Raw genomic sequence first — 15,250 nt, 5'->3', positions numbered from 1 at the left:
AAGAAGTCAATTGTCCTGTACTACCTGAAACATCACAGACTTCAAAATAAGTTTCTTGATTTAGGAGTATTTATGTTACAAGACAGAAGCAGGTTAAAAATCTTTCACACTCAGGTGCCATAGACCAAGAGAAGCTCACGAATGCACTCAGGAGAGGTTGAAACTAACTGCTTCATATGTGGCACTTGTCTGTTTATGTTTCATAAAGATTTCCTGCTCCAGCTTACATAAGCACTAGTTTATGATCACTCCTGCTGCAAAATTCAGACAATAAATGTAAATTCATAAGAATATACAGCTCTTCACAAGCTTTTCTGAGTCAAGCTCATATGCAGCAATTTGGTCATATTAATACACATTCTACTTTTGACTCCAATTCTCATCCTCATTTTCTGATGTTAACCTGTGCTTTCCAGAAGACCACGGACTAAGTTTAGTTCAGCTGATTGGTGCTCTGCATGTTTTATAGAACTTTCTCTATTGATTTTTCCACATGCCAACAGCGTAACTAATGTCACAAAGGTTTGCAGCACTAAAAGGATGGACTGAAGTCAAACTCTTCTGGCATATTTCACAACTGAAACAGAACATTTTGGCTTTTATGTTCATTTATATTTTCAAGCTAAAATATTTACTCTAATAAATTGCATGATTAATATAAATGTCTTCTACAATGTTCTGTTTCACCTGAAGCAGACTCTTCTGTACACTGAACTTCACTGGAGTATTTCTGGTAAATCAGTAAAGCCTGACAAAAACTTAAGACAATGCCAGTTTTATTAGTAACAGCTGCTGTCTTTTTCTCACCAATTTAATCTAAGTTGTTGAACCCACATTAGAAGAACAGCAGGGCAGGGACTCCATACAGCATCAAGACTCCAACTCTGTGTCCCTACCGTGCTTCCTGAGATCCTAATCAATCCAACCCAGAAGCTCTTGTCTTCTTTTCCCACAATTCCTTTTCTTTTTAACCTTCCTTCAGGAGTATTTGAAAGCAGCACGTTTCTCCTGACAGGCAGCTGAGTCATCTAAAAGTATTTCCCAACCAACGAGCTTAGGCATACCTCCCGGACAGGAAGTTTGCACCTTCCAGCTGGCCAACTGCCCAAACCAGGTATATGCCCTCTGCCTGAGAAATCTTTCCTGGCTACTCTTAACTAACTCTAATGAGTCCTGGTTCTACTTCAAATAAATAAAATCCCAAATTAATCAAAACTGACTTAACAGTTAAATTAAGATGTTAAAAATAAAACACTTGACCAACTTGTTGGTCTTCAGGTTTTGTGTGACTTGAATATTAATAGATGCACAGCATTGCTCTAGGTAATTTTTGAAGTGTAATTTAGTTCTACAGCATGCTTCAAAAGAACATAAAAATACTGAAAACAGCAGTTTACCTGGAAAGCCTATTCAAAGTTATAGCACCACTAGAATTACCTTGATAAAAAAACACCTATTAAAAGATGTATGTAGAAAAACTTCACTGAGTTATGCTATGCGATTTTAATCAGTTTGACTAAGCTAAGAATTGTTTGCTTTTATCGGAAAGCCAACTAACTGCATCATATTAAAATGACTTGACCAAAAAATGGTTTACACCATCAAGCCATGTGAAGGCTGAAGACACTAAATTCCACCATGAAGCCAAGTGCAATCAGTTTGTAAAATGGTTATTTCTCCATTCTCTTCATGGGGGAGAGACTTCACCTCAGAAATCAACACTGCGGTTATACTTATAGACACAAAATCCATTCCACAATTTTCATTCAAGTGCTCTGCCACTCAGAATCTCCATTTCCAAACACACAAAACATTCAACCATGCGTACAAGGAAAAAGTCCTTACCGAAGGAACAGAATGCAGGTCAAAAGTTTCATTTGCCACGTCTTTTATCAAGGTGGCTTCCAGAATTGCCAGGTTGCTTTGTTCTTTTTCACTTCCAGTCGGGCAAACGTTTTGAGCAGAGGGCTGCATTAAAGAGTTTGAACTTTCCATTTTATCATCTAGCATCTCTGTTGAGTTCCCTACACAAGTTGGAAGTGCAGCAGAAACTGAAGAACATGATGAATGGGTTGAGCTTGCTTTGCCAATGTCTTCCGGATTCTGATTTAATGCAGGCGTCTTTGAAGCCTTGTGGGAAGCGTTTCTGGGATGTGTTGTGGCGTGTACAACCTGGCTAGTCAAGAGGTGTTTGTTAAGATGTAGCTTCTGGGGCTTATTCACAGGCAATTCCACTTTACTATCTTTAGCTGGATCTGTTTTCTTTTTCAGCACTTTTATGGAGGGGGACAATTGCTTTGGGGAAGCAACTGGTGAGCGTGAGGATACAGCTGATAGCTGGGAGGATGGGGGAGACTGTTTTAATGCTACACTGTTCCTGGTCTGCAGCACAGGTCTAGACATAACCTTTGGCTTAACGTTTTTGAAATTAGGTTTGGGAAAAGTAACAATCTCCAATTTTCTGGCTTTGGTTACTGTTGACACAACAGCAGACCTGCCCACTGGTTTTCCAGCAGTTTGACCCAAACTAGCCTTACGCACAGGTCTTCCATTATGCTCTGTTACAGAGGTCTTGTTTTGGTTCAGTTTATGAGACTTTTCTCCCAGTTCTGCCAAAGATGAAACAGAAAAATCAGTAAATTTTGATTGTTCTTTAGGGGTTGAAGTACTTGGAGCAAAATCACCTCCATGAGCCTTAGGACTGAAGACCACAAAAGTTGCTTCACATTTCAGGTCAGGCACAACAGTCCTCTTTAATTTTGGTGCACTGCAAGACACATGAGAGGAGGTGTGCAGATCCTGAAGAGCAGCATTTCCAGAGATGTGTTGTTCTTTGGTTAAGGGTTCACTGGTTTCCTTTGATACTTGTTCTCCATCCATTTTATCTACTGAGAGAAGGTGCACATTAATTAAAGGACTATCCATGCATGCTTCAGCATTAACATTCCCAGCTTCTTCATGGCCAAGGTTATCCTGCAAGGATTTAACTTGGTCATCTTCATGAATATCAAAGCATGGCAATAGTGCATCAGGCCTATAAGGATCTAGACATTCAGTAGCTACTTTTAAACACACTGCTTCTGCTTCCTGTGGTTCTTTATCAGCCTTGTTAGCATTTTTTAGACAGTGTTCAACACCTGCAGAGGCAAGACAACATACTTCAAGTTCTGAACAGCTATCTGGGCCTTCTGAAGCCACAGTCTTAGAGGAGAAATTAGGCCTTTCTGAGCTGGTTCTATCAAGTTTCTCTCTCATACATATTTCAGAAGAAATTGGCATTTTCCTCAGACATACGTCATACTTTTGATCAGTTCCCAGAGTTTCACCTGTAACATCAGCAGCATCCAATGTGCTCAAGTGGCAGCATGTCCTGTCAGTTATCAGGGACTGTGTCTTCTGCTCTGAAGCAGGAAGAGGTAAAACATGCTTAGCGTCAGCCTGACTGTAAGGCACAAATTGTTGGATGCTCTGATTTTGCATTTCTGCCATAGCAACGCTACCTTTCAGTAAGTTTGTTGTGTCTTTCAGATCACAGCTTAGAGAACACACACAAATTTGTTCAGCCGTGGAACACTTGCATGCAGCATCTGCATCTCCCAACGGAGCTCCTGTGCAATTGTACTTCTCAGGTACCTTCTGTAGATGTCTTTCAATCCGTTTACGTTTTAAAAGAACATTTCTTAAGTCACTCTTATTTTCAAGAGCAGTACCACCTTCATGATCAGTCATATTTTGGTCAGTTGAATTGCCATGCATCTTGGTGGCACAGCTCTTTGCTGAGGGCGTAGCTGTGTCACATGCATAGTTATTTCCATTTTCATCCCTTCTAAGTAAGGAAGACTTCAAGCCATTCTTTGTTTTGTCATCTGACTTCTCAACATTCATTTTGAAGGCTAAATTTTAACCTGTTTTCATTTTATATTTATTTAAAACCACAGAGAATAAAGATTCTTATAAACTTTGCAGAAAAAAAAAAAATCAGCTTTTCCTTGGAACGTGTCAACTGTCCCGAAAGTTATCTAAAAAGTAGTTCTTCCTTTTCATGTTTCCCAAGAGGATTCAAAAGTTCTAGAACTGAAAAGAAAATTAAAAAGAATAATTAGCCAAACCAGGACTTTAAGAGAGTAATCATTCTTAAACTGTTAGTCTGTGAATCAAGTCCAGCCATTTTGATCAACTTCCTTAAGCAAATCAAGCATTTACAACAATGCTGCCTGTGAATGCTTACCTTCACAAACCATTTCTGCCTCCCTAACTGCCAAGCCACTTCTGAACCCTTTGGTCAGATGCAATCAAGTGTGACTTTAGGAGTGCATTCTCAGATATTTGGCTTACATAGAAGCAAAAGGAACAACACTGAAGAGTTGGCTCTCCAACAGCTAGATGGTATCTGAGGGACTACGCATCAGAAAGAGCCATAATTTTACCTCTTTCAGTAAGAGGTACACAAGAAAAGGGCATGGTTCCTCACACAGAGTGTAGTCAAGCTATGAAGTTTCTTAATGCATGATGCTTATAGGCCAAAAGCTTAAGCAGGCTCAAATAGAACCAAGGAAAAATCTGTCAAAAAATGAACACTCAACTCAGTCAAGAAGCTCTCAGTTACATGGTGCAAGCAGCTAGGAGAACTCTAGGGAAGGATCACCACACACTCACTTTGTTCTTGTGCTCTTCACTCAGCATTTACCCCTGGTTATTGCTGGTACAAGACACAGCGTTTGGGGGATATTGAATCTGATTGCGTCTGGTCATGCATATGTTCATACATACAAGTTGGCATGAAGACAGGAAATTAATAGATCTCTAAAACTGCAAGAATGATGAAATGCTGCTCCATAAGCTCATGTCTAGAAGAAATACTGAAGCAGCAACATAGAAACAACACTACAAACACCCCAATGAAGAGAAACTGTAGTGTTCGTTCTTTGAGATATATAACAACGAGCAGTAACATCCCATGGTGTGGTTCATTCCCAGCTGGCAACTAAGCACTACACAGCCCAGCAGGATGCAGGAGAGACTCAGGGAAAATAAAACAACGAGACTCATGAGCTGAGATAAAGACAGTTTAGTAGGACAAAAAAGGAAAGGAAAATAACAATAAAGAACTGGAGTATACTTGTAATGCACAATACAATTGCTCACCACTCACCAACCAATGCCCTCTCACTTTCCAAGCAGCAGTCTCCAGCCATCTTTCCCTCGTTTATACACTAAGCATGGTACCATAAGGCTAAATACTCCTTTAGCCAATTCACGTCAGCTGTCCTAGCAGTGCTGTCCCTTCCAAGTTACCGCTCCCCTCCAGCCTTCTCTCTGCCAGGGCAGTATGAGAAGCTGAAAAGTCCTTGACTTAGTATAAACACTACTTGTAACAACTAAAAACATCACTGTTATCAACATTATTCTCACACTACATCCAAAACACAGCACTGTATCAGCTACTAGGAAGAAAATTTACTGTAGCCTGGCTGAAACCAGGACATACCGATGGCAGTTTACCTCTACGCTACAAAGGCTCTTTTCCTTCCTTTCACGAAAGCAATGCACAGCATAAGCAGCTCCAGATCTTTGCAGAATGGTCTTAAGACATTCAAGATGAAATAAAAAGAAGACAGCAAAGTTTGTAATTTGTTCTGGGTAGATCCACATGAGATCCCTTCAGAGCCATGGAAGAACAACTCCCTACATAGCAACAGCCTCCACCTTCTGTCAAGATGACAAGACTATCCACATCTGCAAACAACTTCCATGTTCTATCCAGCAGAAGAGAACCACATATCCTCACACAAATCCAGAAGCAGAAAAGGGAGGGGGAAGGAAAAACACATGATGAAACCCTGAAAAAAGCAGAGAAGATCAAGACTGGTAACGAAACCAGAAGGACATGAATGACAGAAGATCCAAACTGTCCAAAGCAGCTGGATATGAAAGGGTTCAATTACAGGAAATAAGACCAGAGCAGGAAGAACTTCAGATTTATAAGATATGGTTGCAGTGAGATGGGAGATCTGGCACGAAGCAGAGTCATATTCAGGGCAATAAGTTTTAAGAGGAGAACAGAGGTCATTTAACAAGTGAAATAGGCTGAAAATATATTGACAAAGGTCAGCTTCCCAAAAGGAACTGAATGAAGAAACTGTACATCACGACAAGTGACAGAGCAGCAGAGGATGACTGGGGACGTTCATTGATTGCATTTGTCCTCCAGAGCAAACATTGCGTGTATTGAACCCCTGCTTCCCCAGAAGTGACCAGACATTATCATCTGCTAATGCAAAGTAGAGAATATTTCTGTTTGTTTTTGCTTCCATGTGTGGTCTCTGCTTTTGCTTTTTGCCCCACTGAATAGTTTATATCTCGACCTATGGGCCTTTTGTTATATTTTCTCTTCTCTGTCCATCTAAGGAGAGTGATGGGGTGGTTTGGGTGGCTATGAAAACAAGCAGGATACAAACATCAGGATGAAGTTCTTAGATGGAAAGTACAACACAATTCTCATACTAGTGTGCATTCAAGTCTGCAACTATTTCATTTGAAGTTAGCCACAATCAGTAGGCTTGAAATCAGAGCTAACCGAACACCAGAGAAAACACCATCTGCACTATCATTTTTTTCAGCTAGAGTAGCAACAGTACTGGTTGCAACACATTGAAACAGAAAAGGTGGCTACAAGATCAGAAAATATAATCATAATGGGCAATTTCTGCTAGACTAATGTTATAAGACAAACTGAAGAATAAAATCCTATTCATATAGGAATCAACAAAATTCAGCAAAGCTAAATGCCAGGTTCTGCACTTCACTCACAACAACCCCAGGCAATGCTACAGGCTTGGGGAAAAGAAGTGACTGGTAGGGTGTTGATCGACAGCCAGTTGAACATGAGCCAGTAGTGTACCTAGTTGGCCAAGAAGTCCAACAGCATCCTGGCCTATATCAGGAACAGTATGACAAGCAAGACCAGAGAAGTGATTGTCACAGAATCAACCAGGTTGGAAGAGACCTCCAAGATCATCCAGTCCAACCTATTCCCCAGCCCTATCCAGTCAACTAGTCCATGGCACTAAGTGCCTCATCCAGGCTTTTCTTGAACACCTCCAGGGACGGTGCCTCCACCACCTCCCCGGGCAGCCCATTCCAATGCCACTCTCTGTGAAGAACTTCCTCCTAACACCCAGCCTACACTTCCCCTGGCACAACTTGAGACTGTGTCCCCTCGTTCTATTGCTGGTTGCCTGGGAGAAGAGACCAACCCCCACCTGGCTACAGCCTCCCTTCAGGTAGTTGTAGGCAGCAATGAGGTCCCCCCTGAGCCTCCTCTTCTCCAGGCTAAATACCCCCAGCTCCCTCAGCCTCTCCTCACAGGGTTTGTGTTCCAGACCTCTCACCAGCTTTGTCACCCTTCTCTGGACACATTCCAGTACCTCAACATCTCTCTTGAATTGAGGAGCCCAGAACCCGACACAGTACTCAAGGTGTGGCCTGATCAGTGTGGAGTACAGGGGAAGAATAACTTCCCTTGTCCTACTAGCCACACTGTTCCTGATACAGGCCAGGATGCCACTGGCTCTCCTTCAGCTGACAATCTACCAGTACCCCCAGGAATGCCCCCTCTACTCCATCACTGATGTATTAAGTTTTGAAGACCTCACTGCAAAAACAACTCTGACATGCTGGAGTTGGGTCTGGAGAACGGGTCATATGAGGGGAGGCTGAAGGAATTGGGGTTTTTTAGGCTGAGGGGAGATTACATGAAAGCTACCTGAAAGTAGGCTCTAACTAGGTGGGTGTTGGTCTCTTCTGCAATTTGAGGCCATTGTCTCTTGTCCTGTAATTAGGCATCAGGTGAGGTTCAGACTGGATATTAGAAACTCCTTCTCTGGAAGAGTCATTAAACACTGGAATAGGCTCCTAAGGGAGGTGGTTGAATCTCCATCTCTGGAGGTATTGAGAAAAAGACAGACATGGTGCAGAGCGGCAGGGTTTAGCACCAGACTAGGGAGTTACGGATTGTTTCTACTTGATTTTAAAGGGTTTTTTCAACAGAAATGATTCTGTGATTCTGCAACTGCTTTGGGAAACAAGTTTGCCTTGTAAGAGAATGAACTCTGTCTGTTCCCAATCAAAAGAAATATATATCCTCACAGAAACCATATAAAGCATTTTGGAAACCACAATAGGGGAAAGAAAACAAAGTCCTATCAACGAATACTTTGGAAAATGTAAATTAAAGCCAGGACACTGTGGAGTGCAAGGTAAGATACTAATAGCAAGAATGCATCATTAAAAAAGCTGACATTTTTCTTTAAACCTCATTTTCTCCAGCTGGAAACAGCCTGAAGAACTAAATTAATAATAATTCCTCTTTCATAACAGTAAAAAACAAAGCTTTCCAGAGAGGTTGTAAGGCCCAGAAACAGTTGTGAGTACAAATACACACTCAATTTAAGACTGTCCTAGGACTGCAGGAAACTTGCCTTCTCACTATGGACCAGAGTGGCTTCTAGCCCACAACTCTGCCTTTACAGAGAACTTCAAACTCTGCCTCAGACCAAGGGTAAAGAGACCACAGAACAAAGAAACAAGTTACTGAGATTAGACAGTATCCTACTCTGCCCCTCCTTGTCCCCCCAAGATAAAATGGCTTATCTAACTTCAAGTCACCATCTTCTTAAGGCTGGAATAGATTCTTTGTTCATGCTTCCATAGGGACTGACTAACAATGGATAGGCTATCTCAATACCCTCACTTGCATTTTTCATTAGAAAATCTAAAGCAGATTGAAGAACTCTTCCAAAAATGTCTTCCCTGAAGGCAGGGCAAGAACCCATCCTGAATAATTTTCCATTGGTTTAAGTCAATCACAATCAGAGTCAACGGCTGAAAAATATTTGCCAACTTTGCTTTCACTGTTGTTTTGACACACTGAAACCAGTTTCTACATGTCTGGAGACTAGCCCATAGCATGGCTTGCTCACCTAGTCACACAACAAAAAGTTCAGGTTCCATTTTGATTCAGCATACGCTCAGATGCAACCAGAAGTTTTACCTCATTCAAGAGCTTTCTTACTAGAGAAAAATGGGGAACTTCGAGATGCCAAAGCTTGACTGAGATGCCAAGAACGTGAAGAGTGACACATTAACTTACAATACACAGTTAATTGCTAGTAACACCAAAATTTGAAATAATACAAGCAGCTAAGTAAGACTTGATTGAATTCTGAAGAAATTCCAAGAAAAACGTAGTTTTGAGGCTGTGTAGAAAAGTAAGGAAGTGTGTTAAAGTTGCTTATACAAGTGTGTACATGCACATATAGGAGTTTGCTCACTCAGTGCTCTAGGCTTCCACATCACCAGAGAACATACAGTAATAAAACACTGATTCAACCATTTCGAAAGCAATTTTCACTTTAGTAAATCAATACTTTTACAAACAACTAGGCCAGCTTCAAATACAGCCTCACCTCCACTTTAGTCCTAAAATAATTTAGGTATTCCTAAAGATTAGCTATAATGTATATAAAATTAAAAAAACAAAACCAAACCTGCAATCTAGGTGAGCATTACTCCTACCAAAAAAATTTCATCTTCTATAACTCTGCAGGTACTAATATGTTCATCAAAGCACTTTCTGGTGATGAAAAATTCTTTAAGATCTGCCATAGCAAGTTGAAAGACTTAAACCTCAGCTAGCATCTTATCCATGGGAGCAGTCAGTAGCAGAACCACAGGCACAATAGCTGCCCTTCCTGTGGACATTCCTTCTGGAGAATACTGATCCTGGCTACTAATGTCTTAGGAGATCCTCTGAACTAAATACTACTTATAAACTCACTTTAAAAGTTTGTCTAGTATCAATAAGCATTATGAATGCTTGGTCTCAACAATACCCTACAGTGCAGTACAAAAGAGCTGAGCTGTTCTGGGTCTTCTGTAAAGCTCAACATGTCAAATTCCAGTTGTATATTTTGCCATGCTCACACATGGCAAAAAGTTTTACCTATCAGATTTCTGAGCTGCCCCTTTCTCAATTGATATAAGAGCTGGGGGGCAACATAAATCACACAGTGTTTTGTGCTGGAAGGGACCTTTAAAGGTCATCTAGTCCAACCCCCTTGCAGTCCTCAGATCTGTAAGTATCACTTAAATGAAAAAGGGTAAGTTTGGCAAGCAGATTCTCCTACAAGAAGTGAACAGCTGCCAGCAGCCCCAAATCTAGGAGAAACACTACAACATGCAGCACTGAGTTCCAAGCTCTCTTCTGCTAACCTACAAGGGGTGTTCAGTGACATGCTGTTGAAGGGCAAAAGGACAGTACCTTTTTCAGCCCTAGCTGGACAGGAATGAAAACACCATCAATTACAATGGCTAATTCAAGATCCAAGTTTACAAATTACAAGAATGCAAGTCAGTTTGTGTTAGTGTCACAATGCAGACAAGAATATATTACAGGTTTTCTGGTAGTCCATCTAGAACTTTTTTTCTTTCACCCAAACCGTCACACAGTGTTTACTCAAAGCCATGAGCTAACGTTTGTGCAGCCTGTCTGCAGGGAGGGTGTGGGAGCTGGGAGGGGTATAAATCTAAAAGAGGCTGTGCCTATACATGCAGGAAGGCAGTCTAGAAGTGCTCTAATCAACTGAACATGCTTTGACACCAGAATAAACCCACCATCAGCATCTGTCATGATTACTGTAGTCACTGAAACCAGATGCCATTTAAAGCTTTTCACATGCCCACATTACACTAGAAGTTTACCTAACCACATTGGGGAACACAACACAGTTAAATAAGTCTGACTTGTTCAGCATGTACACCTGAAAGCAGAGATGACAGCACCCAGGAGGGAGTCCATGGCAAGCAGGCAGCCTTCCCAAGATACTGTGTCCAGTGTTGTTCTCACACATGCCATCAGAAATCACTAGAAAACAATGCAATTTCAGGTAACATTGCGTTTACACACAACGGCAATTCCAGAGCTCTCTGTGCAAGTCACAGCCTGATGCCAAGCTAATTCAAACTACTAGAAGAGAGGTTATGTCAAGAGCCCAAAACAACTGCAACTAAACATTCAGAACATTATCAATACAACACATTCCTATAAGTGACTTACTTCAAGTGCTCATATGTTTATCACTTTGCTTGCTTAAGAACATGCAGTAACATCAGTGCACACACTGTGAAGGTGCTGTGTTTATTACAAAAACCACGCCCATAGGGCAGCTAAGTGATGTGTAAATGCTCTACTACAAGTCATTTTAAAAATCAAAATTGACGAGACACACTTGCTATGGTAAGCAGAAATAACGTGCAAGTTATGTTTGTAAGCAATCATGCTGGCACATCTCACTGAAAGGACAGTATCACTTCCACAGGCATGAACCATAAAGTTTTGCCTCCCATGTGGCCCACCTGTTTCAAGGCTGAACTGCTAATATAACATGCATGTGATAGTAAACAAGGAGCATGGATTTTATGCAGTTAAATCAGAGAATGTTAGGGGGTGGTAGGCAACTTCCCTGCCAAAGCAGGATCACCTAGAACAGGCCACACAGGAATACATCCAGATGGATTTTGAAAAACTCTAAAGAATCAGACTTCACAACCTCCCTGGGCAGCCTGTTCTGGTGCTTCATTACCCTCACCATAAAGTAGTATCTCCTTGTGTTGAGGTGGAACCTCCACAAGGAACAAGGATGGCCAGAGGTCAGGGATATTAACCTGTGGTCTCCATCTTCAAGTTCAGACTAGTATTTGCACGTACATAATACACTCAGACATCCCAATGGATTTACACAGTGCCTTGCTAGCACTTTTATTTCTTCCTTTAGTTGTTAACTTCTGCTTTTTAATTTTAGGGTAAGTTCTAGGAGAACTCTATATTCAGAAATGGAAGACTGGTCTGGTGACTTAAGAAAAATAAATTAAGTCCATCTTTTACTTAGATAACAGTCTAAAAAATCTCATATAGTGCTTAGATTTGGAGGTGCAACCATCTAGGCCAGGATACTTGGCAAACACCTTTCCCCTACTCTGTTTTACAGCAACTAACAAGGTGAAATTACCATAAGTAAGAGGTATGCATACACAAGCCAGTGACAAATGCTACCTATTAAGATAGTAGAAGTAATCTCAAGCAATAAAGTTCAATTGCTTAAGTGTATGATCAAACAAAACCAAAGCCATTTGAATGCACAGATGAGAATACCAGCAAGCCTCTTACTTGCATGTTCCAGCATTCTTAGACTTAAATCTGGCTTGTGTTTGTTTCTCTAAGTTGCACAGCCTATTTGGGAGGTTTTCAAAGTGTGGTGCACTACATGACTGCACATATGGTCAGTTACATAGTTATCATTTGTTTGCCCATTGCCATCATAAACAAAGGCTGTACATGGTTTTTCATCAGATTGATATTCACTCTTAATGAAATTCTTACAAGTTCCAGAAGTGAATTATTATTTGATGGTTAAATTAGTCACCAATTTTTCAGGGAGATGCTTTGAGTTGTTTGTGTTTTTTTTTCCACTATTTTATCAAACTCAATTGAGAAAGTATATGTTCTTGTACAAGGAAGTATGAACTTTCATTCTGACTTGAACATAAGCAGTTGGAATGTAAAAAAAATGAACAACCCCACAAAAAACCAAAACCAAAAAAACCCAAACAAACAAACAAAAAAAAACCACCAATCAAAATCCAGCATATTTATGGCACTGTCTTAGAAGGCCAAGGTTCAAGTCCTTCTTGAAGGAGGTCACTGAATAGCCATGGAGAAACAAGACTGTTCAAGCCCTATGTTCAGCAATCCTAATCAGTGTTCAAGTTCTTTAAGTAGAATTTACAAATCTTGTGTATTCTCCTGGAATTCAGCTAAAATAGTTTTCTTCATTGCTACCACTTAAAAGATACATATATTTTGGTATCTTCAAGTTAAAAAAACATAGCAAGTCAGGATTATTCATATACTGTTTCAGTCTTACAGGGAAAATGATCAGTGTAGGGAGGAAGGTGGGAATAGATTATGAAGAACAAAAATGCTTTGTGAATTCATGCTAGCTCTGCCCAGCCACACACAGAGCATATAAGGGTTGTACTCTTCAAGAATGTCTTCAGGTTTCAAGATAGTCTTCATATACCCACCAGTTCTCCTGCAAGTCTGTTATCTTATGCTCTCTATCATTTCTCATTCTTTACAGAAATTTCAGCCATCAACATCCTTGTTACTCATATTCCTTTGAGCCAATTTCAAACATGGAAAGCCTAAGCTGAGCTAACCTGTTCTGAACCAACCAATTAGTCCTCTTAGCAACATTTCTCTTGTTACCTGTTTCAGAGCTCTCAATCCCATTACCTTGTTCCATATTCTTCACTTGCTTCTCATCCTAGCTGAAATCAAATACAGTACAAAAGCAAGTACTCAGGGAAGCAGTGCAGAAGAGTAATTATACCTGGGACTCTCAAGACAAGGAAGGGAGGGTGGTGTTGCTGTGTTCCATTTGGCTGATCTGACCAGTGTTTTAAGAGTTTGGTTTAAAATATTTCCTCTTAAGTATTAGGTCTACTGTCCTTTAAGTGAAAACTTTGTATCTGCTGATAATCTCCACTCAACTGAGAAGTACAAGGCCATCACACAACAGCAAGAACAAAAAAATGGCAAGAACAAAAAAATGGCAGAAATACTCTGCAGATATAGCTCCGCACTGCAAAGGTGGAGGCTAAAATGCCAGTCATAACCCTTGGGAAAAAAAAAGTAGTTCTTGTTTCCTAACAATAAGCCAGAACTTAGCCATTTGTTTGGCAAATCAGAGCAGAGACAGCTTTAACCATCATCACTGATATAACTCCTGCATTACAATCAACTTTTAATGCCAAGCAAATATACCACGATGTGCTAGGCAGCATATACCAAAGACTACTGGAGGTCATGTGCCGTCTTAACTTTGTGCTCCTCAGCTACTTCACAAAGCACCTGTGCACCCAGCTCTAGCAGCAGTGCCACACAACATGTAGCTGACATTGTCCTGTGCATTGCATGGCCCTTCAGATCTTCACTGAAAAGAGTGAAGTCATTCATTAATTTGCTATATTTAACACCAGCATATAATGTGAACTGTTTTACAAAGCCATTTGCATTACTCTCAACTTTATCTACAGTCAAGATAGCAGTATTACTTAACTCTAGTGGATTTTTCTGTGTAACAAATCTATAACTAGATGAATTATTTGGAGAAGCAGATCAACAGTCTCCAATGACTGAAAAAGCAGCATCTTGGCCGCTATATCCTTTTGCAGGATGAATTGACTAATCAAGATGCTTAGGATTTCTTATGTTAACCATGGCAGAAGTTTAATCAGCTTGTGGTTTGGGGCAGGCTCAAAGACGTTGGCTATGTACAAGTGGTCATTCATTCATAGAAGACCACAGCCAGCCAAGAATAGCTGCTACTTACTCTACAAGAAATTCTGCCACTGAGGTAGGACTGCACTTTTGCACAGTAACAGCACCAAAGCAAAATCTAATTCTGAAAGATGTTCTACCAGATGTTACTACTACACTTTAAACAAACAAATAAATTAAAATCTACTAATTATAGACAGTGAACAAAATCAAAGTGCAATGAAATGGTTACAGGAAAAAGTATTTTGGTAGCCAAATAGGAAACAGCTCCATCCCAGTGGAAAACTTAAAGGTGTAGTGTTTGTTAAGAATTTTTCACTACATATTATTGAATAGCAGTTTAAATCCCATCAATCCTAACAGTTTCACCTGCAGTGTTGCACAGTTGCTATCTGGAACAATTGCACAAGTTACAACCATTGTTTCACAGTTCCTAGTCTCAGGAGACACTGTTTTTATATTAAAAAACCTCTTATGTTCCATACAAAGGAAACTGTTTCTCGTAGTGGGATTAGTTCTACTACAAGAGTTTATTTGCCATTCTTTCTACAGATTGTTTCCCTTTCAATCCCATATGAAACACAAGATTCCAAATTCAAAACAGACTAGCTAAGCTTAGCTGCACCTCCCACAACACACAGATGACAAGAAAGACACCATGATGGTTTTGCAGGACTGTACAGAGCTAGTAAATTGATTTATACAACACTGCTAGATAGCAGGCTGCAGCTAATGTTCTCCAGAAAGCATGAATACGAGTTCACGGTGCTGCCTGACACAACTGGCCAACAGGCTGCCAGCAGCTTCATGAGTGCTGAAATCCCACCAGGACCTAGCAAGTGAAGGACT

The 15,250-nt window shown here is 40.5% G+C and overlaps 1 protein-coding gene across 2 annotated transcripts in view; it reads right to left on the bottom strand.

Annotated features, from left to right (window-relative positions):
• MTUS1 (microtubule associated scaffold protein 1) overlaps positions 1 to 15,250 on the bottom strand; it is a 139,561-nt gene that overhangs the window by 89,229 nt on the left and 35,082 nt on the right. For both annotated transcript variants that reach the window (XM_064149055.1, XM_064149052.1), the window contains exon 2: positions 1,846 to 4,074. In XM_064149055.1, coding sequence (XP_064005125.1) covers positions 1,846 to 3,885 — 2,040 coding nt within the window. In that variant the 5' untranslated portion in view covers positions 3,886 to 4,074. The remainder of the gene's footprint in view (positions 1 to 1,845; positions 4,075 to 15,250) is intronic.

Source organism: Pogoniulus pusillus, chromosome 9, assembly GCF_015220805.1.
Source record: "Pogoniulus pusillus isolate bPogPus1 chromosome 9, bPogPus1.pri, whole genome shotgun sequence".
Taxonomy (NCBI): domain Eukaryota; kingdom Metazoa; phylum Chordata; class Aves; order Piciformes; family Lybiidae; genus Pogoniulus; species Pogoniulus pusillus.
The sequence above is the reverse complement of the archived record's forward strand: the minus strand, read 5'-3'. Positions and strand labels throughout refer to the sequence as shown.